This window comes from Callorhinchus milii, unplaced genomic scaffold (assembly GCF_018977255.1).
Source record: "Callorhinchus milii isolate IMCB2004 unplaced genomic scaffold, IMCB_Cmil_1.0 Scaffold33, whole genome shotgun sequence".
In the NCBI taxonomy this organism is placed as follows: Eukaryota; Metazoa; Chordata; class Chondrichthyes; order Chimaeriformes; family Callorhinchidae; genus Callorhinchus; species Callorhinchus milii.
The window spans coordinates 1,448,487-1,464,335 of NW_024704774.1; the positions used below are offsets into that span (position 1 = coordinate 1,448,487).

A 15,849-nucleotide genomic window follows, 5' to 3' on the forward strand; every position below is an offset into this window, starting at 1 on the left:
GCGTTGCCTGACACCCATCAGAGTAGTTCACATGAATTCTTATTGACGGTTGATTTCTTTGTTAGACCGGGTAGCGTAGGGATCGTCCGTCTCGGAAATATTGATTTTAAATGTTTAGGATTAATAAAAATCGTTGCATTTGATATAGCGCTTTTAACGTCTTCTCGACACTCATTGCGCTTCACAGAACAGACTGTGAAGTGAATTACCGTAAATTTGTGATCGAAACGCGGCAGCCAATTGCACACAGCAGGGTCCCACAAACATTCGTGGATTGAAGTGCCCAATTTGTTTCCGTTTTTTGTTTTGGAGGGATTATCAGTAATAACCGGCTAGCCCGAAGTAAACAAAAGACCTGCTCTTTTGTCGAGGGAACGCGACAATGTAAAATACTATTTGTTTGCTGAAGTCTTCAGCTGCCCAATCCACAGGGGCATTTTCCCAGTTAATGGTTTTGGATTTGCAAAGAGCTCATTTGTCAGGGTTACCTGTTGGCGAGCCGCCTTGAGGGTATCCGGAACTGACGTCCTCAAGGGAACAGTTGTTTGGGTTCATGTTGCACATGATAGATTTGAGAGGAATGTGGTGTACAGGTTCGAAGGTGTGGAGGAAGGGGTGAATAGCGGCGGAAATGTGAGAAGATATTCAGCAGGAGGTGACAATTTGCAATGCCATTGGTAGCATGAGTGAGCATTATCACTTCTGCCACTGAATGTCAGTGCTGGCGTTCGTGACCGCTTTGTATAACGCTGAAAATAACAGACATGAATTAAGAAACAGCCCTCGTCTGCCCCTGACCCCAACTCTCAGGGTCACTATCTTGCTTGAGGGGTGCCAGAAAGTTCCAAGTTGTTGTTGTTGTGCGGCTGTTTTGCTGTCTGATTTGACTGAGCGACGTGGCTGTAATCGCGAGCAATGGAGTCCGAGTGGCTGCAGTCACTGAGCGAGAGAAGCGATAGTTGCTCTCACTATCCTCAACTCCGCACTGACACCATGAAGACCAGCTCAGCACTAACACCATGGTGTCCAGCTCAGCACTAACACCATGGTGACCAGCTGTGACTGAACTCAGTGTAGGTATAGTGAGGAGGCGTAGAGAGCTTCTGTTTTCATTCTACCTTTGTTTGACATCAGGATGGTCTGTGTGATTCGCACGTTCTCAGGCTGAGAGATTTTTTCAGGCTATTTTTTGCCAATGGTAAGGCATTATATAATAGGTGATCCTGCGTTCAATTATGATCTGATACAAATTTCCTTTGAAGTTGTAAAATTTAATAAAGGATTAGCAAGCTTATGCATCATCAAAATGGTACATTTCATCAAATCAAATTAAAACTTACTACGGGTTAGTGAAGTTCACTGCAATTGGTTAATCGCATCAATATTGTGCCTTTGATATAGGAATCGCTTTTGCTTTACTTCCCATCAATTCATTCTGATTAAATAACACAGGCCCTTACATCAACATCTATTAAAGCTGCAGCTATGCACGATCACTCTCTACTTTCATACACATTCCCCGTCTTTCTCCCTCTCTCTGTCCTTTCGTACTATTTTCTCATCTTTCGGCGTCTCTCGGTTACTTTCTCTCATTCACTATCTTTACCACCCCATCGCCACTCACACACTCTCTCGCCGCTTTCACACTCTTTTCCTCCATGTTACCTCCTCGTTCTCCCCCAGCCACCTCTCCACCACAATCTATCTCTCAGTCACACTCTCACTCTTCCCGATCTCAATCTCCCACTTCTTCCCCCGTCTCTTTCCTTCTGTGGCACAACTGTTTCTTTCTCTGTGAGACGCGCTCTCTCAATCACTCTCTCCTTCTCTCACAAAACCCACACTCCCTGCCCCTTTTGTTTCTCAATCAAAACTATCAGTCTACTCCTCTCACAATCACTGTATTCCCCTCTCTCTCTATTACATCCTGTCACTCCCGCTATTTCCCACACGCACTCTCCATCTGCCCTCTCACACAATATCTGCATCAGCCTCTGACTCTCACTGAGTCTCTCTCTCTCTCTCGGTCTCTCTTTTTCAGTCACTCACTCAGTATCTCCCTCAGTCTCATTCAATCACTCAGTCTCATTCGATCACTCTCTTTCACTTTGTCTCACTGAAGTTCTCTCCCTGTCTCAGTCCTTCTCTGAATCTCTCAAACCGTCCCTCACATTCAGTATCTTTATCCCTCACTCCGTCTCCCTTTACCTTTCTCTCATACAGTCTCGGACTCAGTGTCTCTCCCTTACTCAGTCTCTGCCTCACTCATTCTATCTCAGTCTCTAACTCAGTCTCTATCTGCGTCATGGAGACAGGAGAAATGAGAGCCCCATTGAAGTGAAACTGAAGCTGGATATCAATATAAGTGATGATGAGTTGATAGGGCGAGGAGAAAAACAACTCATGGCCACTGGCCTTTGCATTAAACCCTGACTGTGGCGTAGACAGGACCATCGTTCTCCCGGGCTTCGCGGCCGATCTCATTCCTGTTTCCTAATGCCAGATTGGCGTAGATGATCTCAGCGTCCTGCAAACAGGCAAAAAATCAGCACATCTGCTGAAGATCAGTTAGATATCCGACTCCCGCCAGCCCCACCAACCCGAACTCGCCGACTCACAGCTCCGATATCTGATTGTCTTCACCCACCGAACCCCCTCCCACTCATTCGCGGATTTCTGTAAGTGGGAATTGATCCCGGATATATCCACTAGTAAGTTAATAGGAGCCAACGTTATGATAGAATCTTGTATTAAACGTTACCCCTGAGGTGAATGGCGTTATTTCCATGTAAAATTTATGTAGAACAAACAGACGTACAGACCCGCACAAACACAAAAATCACACACTCAGACACATACACACACACACAAATACGCAAGCATAGAGACACGCAAATACTGGCAAGCAGACAATGACAGACACACATATAGATAGACAGACACATACAAAAAAAACATGTTTTTCACGGTGCGAGAACGGCTCAAAATGGTTTACAACAATTATAATCAATCATAGGAACTTTATATCCAAAATGAAAAGCAGCAGCCAAGTTTTGCAAGGAAACATCCTGTAAACACACAGTCATTCCTATATGCGGTAAATCCTGTGAAGCGCTTTAAGACAGCCCCGTCATGTAAAATTATGTATTGCGAATGCAAGGATTCTTGTGATTTATATGAAATGAACGAAATCAATTTGTCGGCCAGGATAATGGGAGATTCTCCCTTCTCTTTCTCAGTATTGCGAAGGTCCTGACATTGGGGATAAACACATGAATTTCTACTTCAGGCGAGAGTGCTGTCCGCTGAGCCAGAGTGACGAAGAGCACCAGCAGTGTTGAGCCATGTTAGTAGAAGGCCTGAGCGAAACTGACATAGCGTCTGAGCTGGGCTGAGCCAGGCTGACACAGCTGAGCCGGGCTGACTCAGTGTTACGCTGAGCTGAAGAGGGGCATGAGCAAGGCTGATACAGGGTTGAGTTGGGCTGATACATGGTCAATGATCCAGTGACTACTCACCGCTGGAGGGACCGAGCGTGGACCTAATCCCAGCGTCGCGTCTAAAACAAACGAAAACGGGATTTATCACCAGCACAATTCAATAAACTCACGGCTACTTAGTATTATTGAAGATATCAATGAATAAATTGAACCATTATGAATGATCATGACATTCATAATTATTATGCGAACAGTGATATGTTAATTATTATTTCATTTGATAACACCTTATCATGACCTCAAGAGACGCAAAGGGTTTCATGGTATTCATGGTGCAGAGCAGTTGCTGTTTACTTTGTGAGTGGAAAACGTCAGGTGCACGTGCCCAGTATCCCCACAAATGCACACACACACAGTGAGTGAACGATATTTTTTTGACCGATTGTTGGCCAGAGAGAGATTGTTGGTCGGGAGTGACAAATTCTCTTTTTTGAATAACGCCGTGGGATCTTTAATGTCCACCTGAACAGGCAGAAGTGACCTAAGTTTATACTACTACTACTACTAAAATAATAATCCTCCCGCTTGATATGTGGGCGTCTGGCACATGGCTGACCAGGTCCCTTTCTCATCAGCTACTTTCCCTCTGGGCTCAAACCAAGGACAACTATTACTCACATGTGACGTCGTTTTGTGGGTCCGTGGTTGCATTCCTGAGAAAAAAACAAATAGAGAGGAGATAGCGATAAATTCACTGCTGTTTTGCTGATAATATTCACAGAGCTCCAAACTGGACTTGTCACCGGATAACCACCAACTATTATCTCTCATCTGGGGGAAGGACGCGGATGCGGCACTTACAGAATTACACTTGAAGATGCATCACAGACACATGGGGTCGATGGCCGCCTGTTGTGCTGTCGCTGTCTCTGGTGCTACAGTTGGGAAGGCTGCCGGAAATTTGCCAGAAGGTGAGCTCAAAAGTTGATTAAACGGCGGAGCGTGGTAACAGGTTTCTGTGTGTCAGACAGCCCGTGGACACAAATTTGTGTGTGTGTTGGATTAGGCGGGTGGGGTTCGGGGTGGCAATCAGGTGTCTGACCTTGGAAATCCATCAACATTGTTATTAGTATCCACACCAGAGGATGAATTCCAGACATGCCTCCTACACATGGGAATTCCTTAGTTTCTAATGATTGAGCAGTAAATCTGCAAAACTGATCACCATGAGCACAAGCCACGGGCTGGCAACAATCAGAGTTTGCCGACAAAGAAGTGTACATTGCGTTAACTGACGGTGTCCTACCAACTAAAACCCCAGAGCTTGCTCCTGGGAGCTCTGTCTGGGAACCTGCCACTGCTTATCGAGTTAAGACCACCCAACACTTTAGGGATTTGTCTTACAGAGTAGCAGTAGCTGAGTGGACGGATTCATTGCTCCCAATATCTGGTCTGCCCTCCGATTCTTGCTGATGAGTGTTGGAGTGATGACCAGTACAGATAATCTGGGGACAGATCTGGGAATGGGATTAAATTGGGGAGCTCCATTGGGGTGCGAGCATCAGCATAGACGCAATAATAATAATAATAATCCTTGCATTTGGTATAGCGCTTTTTACATCGGGAGGACGTCTCAAAGCGCTTCACGGAACACACTGTAAAGTGAATTGACTGTATATTTGTGGGTGAAGCGGCAGCCAATTACGCACAGCGATGTCCAACAAACAGTCGTAGATTGAAAATGACCAATTTATTATTGTTTTTGGTTTTGGAGGATTATTATTAGGCTCTGTGTGGAGTAATGAAACTTTCCAAAAGATTGGGGTAAGAGTCGGAATGTGATTAGTACAGAGACCTGCAGTGGGCACACCATCTGCTCTGAAAGGATTCGGAGAGAGCATGGAATAAAGGAGAAAAGTGCTGACCTTTCCTCTCTTGGACTTTTCTGTTTACCTGCAAGTACAGAGTATAATAAGTGTGAAATATCCATCAGTACAGGTTGTATGTTATAAAAAAATAATAAACCCCCCTTTCCTCCAGCGTCAAAAGCACTTGATAGGCAACAATCCACACTCCAAGCCCCACAATCGCCATCGGTAGACGTGCCTTCAGCCACTCCGGCCCTATCCTTGAAAATGCATTCCAGATTCCTTCTGGTTTGCCCCTCGCTACCACCCTCACTCACCAAGACCCATCACTTCAACCGTCTCCATTCTGTGTAATGCACACTATAAACAATTTTAATTTTTTTTAGTTATTATTCTCTACAATATCTTATCATATCATATTATTTTGTGAAACATAATCTGCTAATTGTAGTGGAATATAATTAGATTTTGATACAAAATGCAACAGAACAAGATCTGTTCAGATAGACCCCTCAACCATCTAAAATCAAACAGGAAATTGTGATAACGTAAACAAAGGCATATCAATCTAACGCAGAACTCTCTAATCACTCCCAACAACAAATGAGTTGACAAACACCGAATACTGGTTCGGTAGCTTTGTTCTCACGTCCCCATCTGCAGTCGTTGACAACAAAGTTTAACAATACGCAGAGGTTAGTTCCGTTGTTGTCTCTTAATTTTATTCCCAATATTTGTACACTATATTGACTGATATTCAGGGCCACTTACGTCTCTTATTAGCACAGAATCCCAGTATAAAAACAGTTATCACTATCGCCGTGACAACCCCCGCAACCAGTCCTTCAGTGTGCAGCCAGGTCAAGTTTACTGGGAGGGAAATGTACAAACAGTAATTTGTCGACATTGAAGTGTTAATTTGGGTGGAAAAACTTATAATTTTAAAGACCTCAGTTAGTTTGCGTATCCTCCTGATGTGAAGGAACACTGGAAAGTAACCGTTTCTCTGTTCCAAAAGAAAATAGCTCTCGTTCCCATATTCTGTACTCAAGAGAAAAGCCTCCCCTAAAAAAAGGGAGGGGGCGACTAGCAGGATCTATTTGCATGATGCACTGGTGAGTCGCCAAGCAGTGAAATTTGGAATCGATTCCCAATTTGTTGGTGGTATCCAGTCGACTCCCTGAGCCGGGCGTGTCTGCAGTATTCCAGGGTATTGATATTGAAACTACAGTCCTGCTCGTCGGCAAGAAGTTGCGCAGAAGATTGGTCACTCAGAGCTGGGATTCTTCCAAATGGCTTTAATACTGCAGTCAACGTGAGCGGGTGGTTCTCCCCAGAGAGGAAGAGTTTGTGTACCACATTGGATTAATGATAAGGTATGTGGTGTAGTTGGTTAAATAACAGGAACATTTAGCAGAAATTTCTGGGTTCACCAATTCTTGTCTCACAGAATAAAAACACGTTATAATGTAATGAAAGTGAGGTTCAGTAATAGCGTCTTTCTATCTGGAAAGGACGGAGAGTTTACATCCTGTCAGCCATGTGAGGATCACTCAGGAGTTTGGTTTGGAAACTGCTTTATCGCGTGGGAACATATCCGCCCAATCTCAAACACCGCAGCCAACACTAGGAGGTAACATGGAAGAATGACCGATGGTGTAAAGTGTGGTTACAACAGAAACTGCTGTCAATGGTCAAAATGTAAACAGATAATGTTGGAAGATTATACTCAGCCCTTACCCCGCAGAGGTACTTCCAATCTCTCGCTCTCTGGTGATGTGAACTGTCGTCTGTCAGTATATGTGGCATATATGCACGTGTAATTTCCTGCCGTGATCTCCGATGGGGTAAAAGTGGCTGTGTATTTATTCTCTGTTGCTGGTTGTGATATGATAAACTCGCCATTTCTGTATAAAGAGAAATTGCTACCAGGATAATTCCCAGAGCACGAAATCTCAGCGCGTTCCCCTCTGGCAAACCCCTGGGTATCCGGCTTAAGGGAAATGTTGGGTTTCTGGAGGGGATCTGGAATGAAAACACATTAAAGATAATCTCGCAAAGGCTCGCTCTTTGACATGAAAACAGTACAGGTCAGAGTAAAAGTGACCGTTTGCTTGTTTCTCAGTCTGGAAGAGGCGCAAGGCATGGGGGAGGAGTTGAGGGGCAGGTAGAAGACAGAAACTAGTTCGTGTTTCTTTACACAGAAGGAGGGGGAGCAACGGCTCCAAGTGGCGTGGCCAAGGAGGGCGGAGCTGGGGAGACACAGAGTTTCAGCCTTGGATGGCAGGACGGGAATACAGTATGAACCTCTCATGTGTTTTTCAGCAAAGATGGTGGAAATCGCTGTTTGATGCTAGGATTGAATCAGCTAGTCTGGATACATTCAAGATATAGTAAAACATTCAAATGAGGGGAATTAGTACAGGGTTTTGAAGAAAGTAACAGCAGCTGAACAGGACACAATCAGATGAGTTTGACAGCGGAATATCAGAACTAATTACACGGGGATTGATCTCTACACTGGTTCCTGAGCCTAGTTAGTTCGCAGTATTCCAGAGCATGGATGATGACAGCAGACACCAGTCGGGTTCATCTGCAGCTCATTGCACTCTGCTCCTGTTAACCCTGCAAACTGCAGCCCTGGCAGTTAATGTGGTGCTCGATGGACAAATGGCGGGAAAGCTTGCCAGTGGCCATATCAATAGGAAGCTATCTGCACAATCAGGAGTGGTTTGTGTGGGGTGCGTGGGCTGATTGGAGGGGAAATGGGTGAAAAGAAGGAGCAACGTGAGTAATGGGAACAGCGGGAACGTGAAGGACGATAAAAAGGAGCCTGGGAGAAGAGGGTGGTAAGAGAGTTTGGGGAGACCGATGGTGAGAGCGTTTTGGCACATATGATGCAAAGAGGTGGCAGAGATGAGGAAGAGAATGAGGGAGAGAGGGGTGGTTTCTGGAGATGAGGTAGAGAGTGGAAGAGAATGGGGCGTGATGGATGAGAGCGGGGAGAGGCAACTAAGTGGGGATAGACGGGAGAGAGGGTTGAAAAGTGGCAGAACGTCTGAGGGGGGGACAGTGTGGGAGAGAGGCGGGAGGGCGAATGGAGTGTGAGGGGCTAAAGATTGGGAGAAGGGGTGCAGTGGAATGTGTGGGTATGGAGAAAGTGGTAAAAATGGGTCACCGGAAGTTCATAGGGAAATTTGATCGAACGTGCAAAGAATGCTTATCACGGGAGCTGTTGTAAATGGTCGAAAGACAAACAGGTTATTGTTTGAGAATTTACGCATCTCCTACCTATCACAGAGATTCCCGCTGCTTCGCTCTCTGGTGATGTGAACTCTCGGCCGTCTAGTACTTTAGTATATTTACAGGTGTAATTTCCTGCACTGATCTCCGATGAGGTGAACGTTGCTGTTTTGTTATTCGCTGGAACCGGTTGTGATGCGAGAAGCTCGCCGTCTCTGTGTAAAGAGAAACTGCTGCCAGGATAATTCCCAGAACAAGAGATCTCAACGCTGTCCCCTCTAACAAACTCCTGAAAATCTGGATTCAGGGAAACTTTCGGTTTCTGGAGCGGATCTGGAATTAAAACAAAGTGAAGATAATCTCACAAACACTCGCTCTGTAACACAGATCACGGTTCAATTCAGAGCAAAAGTGTCCATTTGGTTGTTTCGCCGCATGGAGGAGGAGACAGGAACAGAGGGCGGGTTTAACGAGCAGCATCACTACAGACTCAATCAAGTACTAATTTACACAGAGGGAGCGGGAGCAACGGCTGAGAGCGGAGTGGCCATGGAGGTCAATGATGCTGGGAAATGGACAACATAGCGCTCCAACCTGGCAGGATGAAGGGAATTTGAACTGCACTGATCGTGTGATCTTCAGCCATGATATAAACAACAGAATCAGATCACAACCAGGGAATCAAGAAGAGAATTGAGGAGTATCGACTTTACACACAGGAACTTGAGATTGTTCAACTGGCTGTCTGAAGCTAGGATTGAATCAAATAATCTAGATACATTCAAAACGTAATAATAATGGTAATAATCCTTGCATTTGATATAGCGCTTTTCACGTCGGGAGGACGTCCCAAAGCGCTACACAGAAAACACTGTAAAGTGAATTGACTGTATATTTGTGGGCGAACGCGGCAGCCAATTGCGCACAGCAATGTCCCACAAACAGTCGTAGATTGAAAATGAACAATTTATTATTGTTTTTGGTTTTGGAGGGATTATTATTAGGCTCTTCGTGTAGTAAGGAAACTTGCCCAAGGTTTCGCCCTCCCTGGAATTGAGCTCAGGTCTCTCGCTTGCTAAGCGAGTGCTCGAACCACTGAGCTACAGGACTCCGTAGTGAGACCTTCACATTAGTGAAATGGGAGTAGAGGATTTTGAAAATATTGGGGTGCGGGATGCAATGAAGTAGAGAGGAGTAGAAGGAATGGTAGAGTGTGAGAGGGTGGGAGGGAGGAAAAGGAAGTAGAAGAGTTGTTGGGAGGAAATGAGGTTGTGGGAGGGTATCAGGTTGTGGACGCGTTACAGGGAGTGGGATGGAAGTTCTGGGAGCAGTGAGAGTGAGGAAGGTTGTGCGTGGGAGGGAATGAATGAGACAGCTGTGGAGAAGAAGGGAGCAATGCAAAGAAATTCGTGTAACAAAGCGAGTAAAGGAAGATAATAATTTTGGTAAAACAAGTGTCCATGGTTGTAGGAAGAGCGCTGCCGAACGGGATTCAATGGACTAGATAGTTCCGAAGAATCGGCAGAGGCACGACTGGCCGAGTGGACTCCTTCTTTGCAGCATAATTCTATGATAATATTAAGAAAAGTGAGGATGTGGCGGAACACGAGATCTCAGCGCTTTCCGCTCTCATAAACACCCAGGAATCTGGCTTCAGGGAAATGGCGGCTTTGTGGAGCGAATCTGAGTTAAAACACAAAAAGATAATCTCACAATCACTCTCTCTTTGACACGGAAACGTTTCATGTCATATAAGAGTGACCATTTGCTTCTTTCCCCGTCTGGATGTGGCTTCATGGGAAGGATACTAGGGGCAAGTTCAGGACAGACCCCGTCAAGTGTTTCTTTACACAGAAGGAGAGGGAGCAACGGCTGGGACCGTCATGGCCATGGCGGGCAGTGTGGCCGTAGATTGGGGCAACACACAGCTACAGCAAAGGACGGGATACCGGGAATTCAGTCTGAATCTCTCATGTGACATACAGGCGTGTTTTAAACTACAGTGTAAGATCACACGCAGGGGATCAAACGGAAAATTTAGGAGCAGACTTAACACAGGGTAGTGAGATGGTGGTAATTATGGTCTAAAGCGGGATTGAATTCAACAAAAACAACAACATCTTGGATTTATATAGCGCCCTCCACGCCGGACGGCGTCTCAGAGCGCTTTAGAGTTTAGGATCCCAGCACAGCATAGACACTTTCAAGAGGAAGCCAGAGCTGCACATGAGGGAGAAGTCAATGAAAGGTATGGGGGGGATTGAGCTTTTGGGAGGAAGTCGGAGTGAGTTTGTGGGAAATATAGAGGGTGTGGGAGGGAGAACTCGAAGTTAAATTGGGATGAGGAACATAAGGTATGAGGCGACGGGGAATAGAAGGTTTGGGAGCAAGTGGGGGAGAGAGTGAAGAATGGATGGAAATTTGTATCACTGAGCGGTTGGAACATTAATGAAGATGTGTGTGTGAGTGGGGGGTCGAGTATGAGGGTGGGAGTTGGGAGTGGACCTGTGATCGACGCTAATATAAACCAGGGGCAGCGAACAATGATTTCACAGAATCGTGAGGGAAACAGAAACAGGTTATGATCTGACATATTACTCAGCTCTTACCCCATAGAGAGATGCTCACTTGCTCGCTGTCTGGGGATATGAACTCTCTTCCGCCCATGTGTGTCCTATAATTACACCAATAACTTCCTGCACTGATCTCTGATAGGGTAAATGTTGCCGTTTTCTTTTTCTCTGGAACTGGTTGTGATGTGATAAGCTTGTCACTTCTGTACAAAGAGAATTTGCTGCCAGGATAATTCCCAGAACAAGAGATCTGAGCACTTTCCCCTCTCACAAACACCCGGTAATCTGGCGTCAGGGAAATGATGGGTTTCTCTAGCGGATCTGAAATTAAAACACAATAAAGAAAATCTAACAAGCATTCTCTCTGATCTTTACTATGACAGTGAGCTTCAGGGTAGACAATGAGACCAGTCTCAGCCTGTGACACATTTTCTGTGTGAGGTTTAATACGAGGCCAAATAGTGGACTGTTCTTAATGTGGGTCTTTCATTAGACGTTGCAACTAATCAATTTTCTCTGATGTTAGGGTCAGGATTTCTTTGAACTCGGGGTCTTGTCGATTCCCACGACTGCTGTTTATTTGGAGGTTACAGATCTCGTGGCAATGTTAAAAACCAGAAGCGAATTTTTATTGGTGACTTGGCCAAGAATCTCCAAAATAATTTGAAATTTAATTTAATGATTAATTTCACGGCTGTTTGCGGAGCCTGAGTTTTTTTCCAATTAATAGTCACTATTTGTCATTGATTTAAACTGCTCTTGTTTTGGGGAAATTCAGCACATTGGGACTTCCTCCCGACATAATATGAACAGCGCTGGTCACTTGTTGGTGTTGGTGTAAGGACCTCAGTACGTCACTGTTAGTCTATCAAAAGTCACAAATCAATGGAAGCAGAGAATTGACACCTCGTGTGACCAGCCGCTCAAACTGTGCCCAGCCCTCACCCTGTGATCAGACATCCCGCCAACGTGCTCAGGCTCTGCCACTGTGCTCAACTCTCCCTTCTGTGCACACCCGCTTACCATGTGCTCTGCCCCTCCCCCTGTGCTGACCGTCTCCCCTTGTGCTCAGCCCCTGCCCGTGTGGTCAGCTCGCCCCTGTGCTCAGCGCCACCCAGTGTGCTCTGCTCCTCCACCTGTTCGCAGGCAATCCTCTGTGCACAGCTCCTGCACTCTTCTCGGGCCATCCCCTGTGCTTAGCACATCCCACTGTGCTCATCACAATGAGCTCACGACTCTGTGCTCAACCCTCGTTACCTGCGCCCACCCTCTGTGCTCATCCACTGAGCATCCACATTGCTTCTCCCAATAGGACCTACCCACTGTTCTCCCCCAAATTGCTCATTCCCCTGGTCTCATGACCCACGGTGTTCAGCCACAATACTCACCCAACTGTGCTTAACCCACCCCACAACTGGGGTTCTACGTGAGGCTCCGCATTCTCCCTGTGCTCAGCCATTATGCTCACCCACATGTGGTTAGCCCTCCCCACTCCTCTTCTTCTATATCAGACTCCGCCATTCTCCCCATCTTAAGACACTAATCCTTCGATTAACCCCTCCAGTGTGCTCAGACCCTTTTTCTGTGTTCAATCGTTCCACTGTGACCAGTCCTTCCTGTGAGCTCAGCCCCGCCACTCGGCTCTGCCCGTACACTGGACTCAGACACAGTCCCTCCCCCTATGCTCAATCACTGTCTCTGTGCTCAGTCCCTCCACTAGGATTAGCCCCTGCCCTCCGACCCACTCCCCCCGCCCCCATTGCTCAGCGCACTAACACGCCCACTGAACTCAGCCGATCGCCCTCTTATTAGCCCTCCCGCAGCGCTCTCCCCTGCCACTGTGCTCCAGTCCCCCGGTACTCAGCCCTCCGTCTGTTCCCAGTTCTCCACCTCCACTGAGCCCAACCAATGTTATCCGCCCAGCCCCAGGAGATCACGCCTTCTTGCATTCAGCACGAGTAATTGTGTACAGCCTGGTGCTCACCCATTCTGTGCCAGTCTCGTTGCCCCTCACCGTGCGCTCCAACCATGTGCCCCACAACTGTGCTCCCCCTACTGTGCTCGCCCTCGTCTGCTTTCCCCCACTATGCTCATTCAGCCTGTCGTCACCTCACTATGATGCCCCCACCTGTGTTCACCTCCAAGTATTCAGTCTCTCGCCTTCTTCATCTGTTCACAACACTCCCACAAGGTCCTCACCCATCCTTTACTCATTGACCCCTATGCAAACCCGACTTTGCTCAAATATCTGTTCTGATCGCTGTTTGTTCAACCTTACTCTGTGCTAAAACATTTTGCTCACTGTCTAACCTCTATGCGCACCATCAAAGCTCAACTTTAATGTTCACCACTCAACTTGTGCTCAACAGCACCGTGTGCTCACCATCCTGTACACTTTCTACATCCCTCACTACTTTGCACATCTCCACTGCTTTCACACTGCGATTACCCTCCTGTTTTCCCCCGCCTGCTCCCCTCAATTAAGATGACTTTCACTGGGCTAACCACCCTCCCTTCGTTGCGCCCCTCTGTGCTCATCCCACTGTAATTAGCCCTCTTTCCTCTTCCTGTACTGTGCTCATCTCGTTGTCTTTACCCTCTATTCTCAACCCCACTGTGCACCCTCTTTTCTCACACCTCCCTGTGCTCAGCCCTTGTTCTCATCGCTCTGTGCTCACAGCCCCTGTGCTTCCGCATTTGTGTTCACGCCTCCCTGTGCTCACAGCCCACACTGTGCTCCCTAGTTTGCTCATCCCCAACCTGTGCTCACCCCCTTTGCTATCCCCTTCTTTCATCATCCCCATGTGCTCAACACCCACACTTTGCTACCTCCTGTGAGCACCACAGACGCTATTCTCACTGCCACAGTCTGTTCATCTGCTGTATTCGCTTCTCCGAGTGATCAGACACTCAACACATCGCGTGACCTCACTCCGACTGTTCTCAAGCCACTGTTCTCTTACCCGTATGCTCAACACTCATTTGTCAACCAGCTGTACTCACCCCAACTTTGCTCACACCCGTGTGCCCTCATTACGCTCGCCCACTAGTGCTCGCTGCGCATTGATCTGCCCCTTGTGCTTACCCTTTCCTCCTTACACCCGACCCTGGAATCACACTTCTGTGCTCACCTCGCACTGGGCTCACCCCGCTTTGCTAAACAGCCGACTTTGCTCCCTGCTCTTTGCACCACTCCCCGTGTACTCCGCACTGCGCTCACTCCCACTGCCCACCGCTGTGTGCTATCACCCCTCTGCTAAAGGCACTTTGCTGACTAACCTGTGCTCAAACCATGGGATCACCCACATGTTCACACAACTGCCTGCGCTCCGTACCGTGATCTTACGCGACTTTTTCATTCCACTTTCCTCTCCCTTCTATCATGCGCTCCCGCGCCTAAGCTCACACTCCTGTGTTTCCCACCCCACACACCTCCCCGTGTTTGCCCTCTATTTGCTCACCGCACTGTTCACAAACATGTATTCACACACCTGTTATCACCCACCAGTGCTCACGTCCTGTTCTCACGTTCCCTGCACTCAAACTCCACTGTGCCCCCCGCCCTGGGATCAGACACTGTGCTCATCCTCTTGCTCAAACCCCTCTGTGATCCCCACACCTTGCACTCACCCTGTGCTCAACTTCTTTTGTTCAATCACCTGTGGTCACCAACCTCCCTCACCCAACGCTATGCTCACCCCAATGTGTGCGCTCTGTTCCTGGACCCTGTGATCACATTTTTGTTTAAATGCGCCCAGTGATGATCCACTTGTGCGACGCCTGTTCTCAACCACTGAACTCAACTCTTTTGCTCAACCCATTTCGCTCGGTGCAGTGTGCTCCCCACTTAATTCTCTCCTTGTGTTCCCTCCCATTGGTCCACCCTGTGATCACTCTTATCAACTCCCGCCCATGTGATCACTCCCATTGCTCTTCCTCTTTTCTTAAAACCCCAGTTCTCACCCGCCTGTCCTCCAAAAATTTGTTCTCAAATGCTCACATCCCTGTGCTCACCCACTGTGCAAGCACCAATTCCCTTAACTCCCTATGTTCAGAGTTTACCCCCTGCACTCAACGCACTGTGCTCACCTCTCTATCCTCAGACTCTGTGCTCACCTCACACCCCTCCGCCAAATGTTCATTCCCCATTTGCTTCCTCCTCAACCAAGCTGACTCTCATTTGTTCATCCTCAGTGATCACTCCCCTTTGATCAACACAAACATTTGCTTATCCCCCTTCCACTCAACCTCTGTTCTTCGCCCACACACCTCTCTCCCCGCTTTGCTTACCCCATGTTTACACCACCCTGACATACCCCTCCTCTGTTCAGACCCTGTACTTCCCCCTGTGCTCAACACGCTCCCCCCCGCCCCACTGTTGTTACTGCCCAAACCTCAAGCCCCTGTAATCACACCTTCCTGCGCTCAGATCCCTGTGCTCACAACTGCCCCATGAGGGGAGCAACGGCGGGAAAAACAAGTCAGGGTAAGCACAGAGAAGTGAGCACAGAGCACAGATCGCAAGTTTTGTGCACAGTGCGAGGGCACAGGGGTATGAGCACAGGGCAGGGGATTGCGCTCAGAAGGGCAGCCGAGTGTTGGAGCAAAGAACATTGAGCGCAGGTGGAAGAACACAAGAGTCGAAAGAACAGCGTATAGCTGAGCGCAGGTGTGAAGCACAGGGGATGGACAAAGTGCAGGGTGAGAACAGTGGCGGGTGCCAAC

General features: G+C 47.5%; 1 protein-coding gene across 1 annotated transcript; it reads right to left on the minus strand.

The window, feature by feature from the left end:
* Positions 1–1,250: 1,250 nt before the first annotated feature.
* Positions 1,251–11,575, minus strand: LOC121851371 (alpha-1B-glycoprotein-like). The gene is made up of 8 exons (XM_042345219.1): positions 11,161–11,575; positions 8,600–8,884; positions 7,049–7,333; positions 6,080–6,178; positions 5,366–5,393; positions 4,119–4,153; positions 3,519–3,559; positions 1,251–2,527 (listed from the first exon to the last, which is right to left on the minus strand). The coding sequence occupies exons 1-8, from the start codon at positions 11,216–11,218 to the stop codon at positions 2,423–2,425; spliced, it is 936 nt and encodes a 311-aa protein (XP_042201153.1). The 5' UTR covers positions 11,219–11,575; the 3' UTR covers positions 1,251–2,422.
* Positions 11,576–15,849: the final 4,274 nt, after the last annotated feature.

Bases quoted from the DNA above. Each gene is read 5' to 3' on its own strand.
- LOC121851371 (XM_042345219.1), bottom strand. From the start codon at position 11,218: ATGGGCGGAAGAGAGTTCATATCCCCAGACAGCGAGCAAGTGAGCATC. The intron at 6,179-7,048 runs GTAAGGGCTGAG...TTTCCCTCCCAG, and splicing joins ATTGGAAGTACCTCTGCGGG to TAAACTTGACCTGGCTGCAC. The intron at 4,154-5,365 runs GTCAGCACTTTT...TTTTTTTCTCAG, and splicing joins AAAAGTCCAAGAGAGGAAAG to GAATGCAACCACGGACCCAC.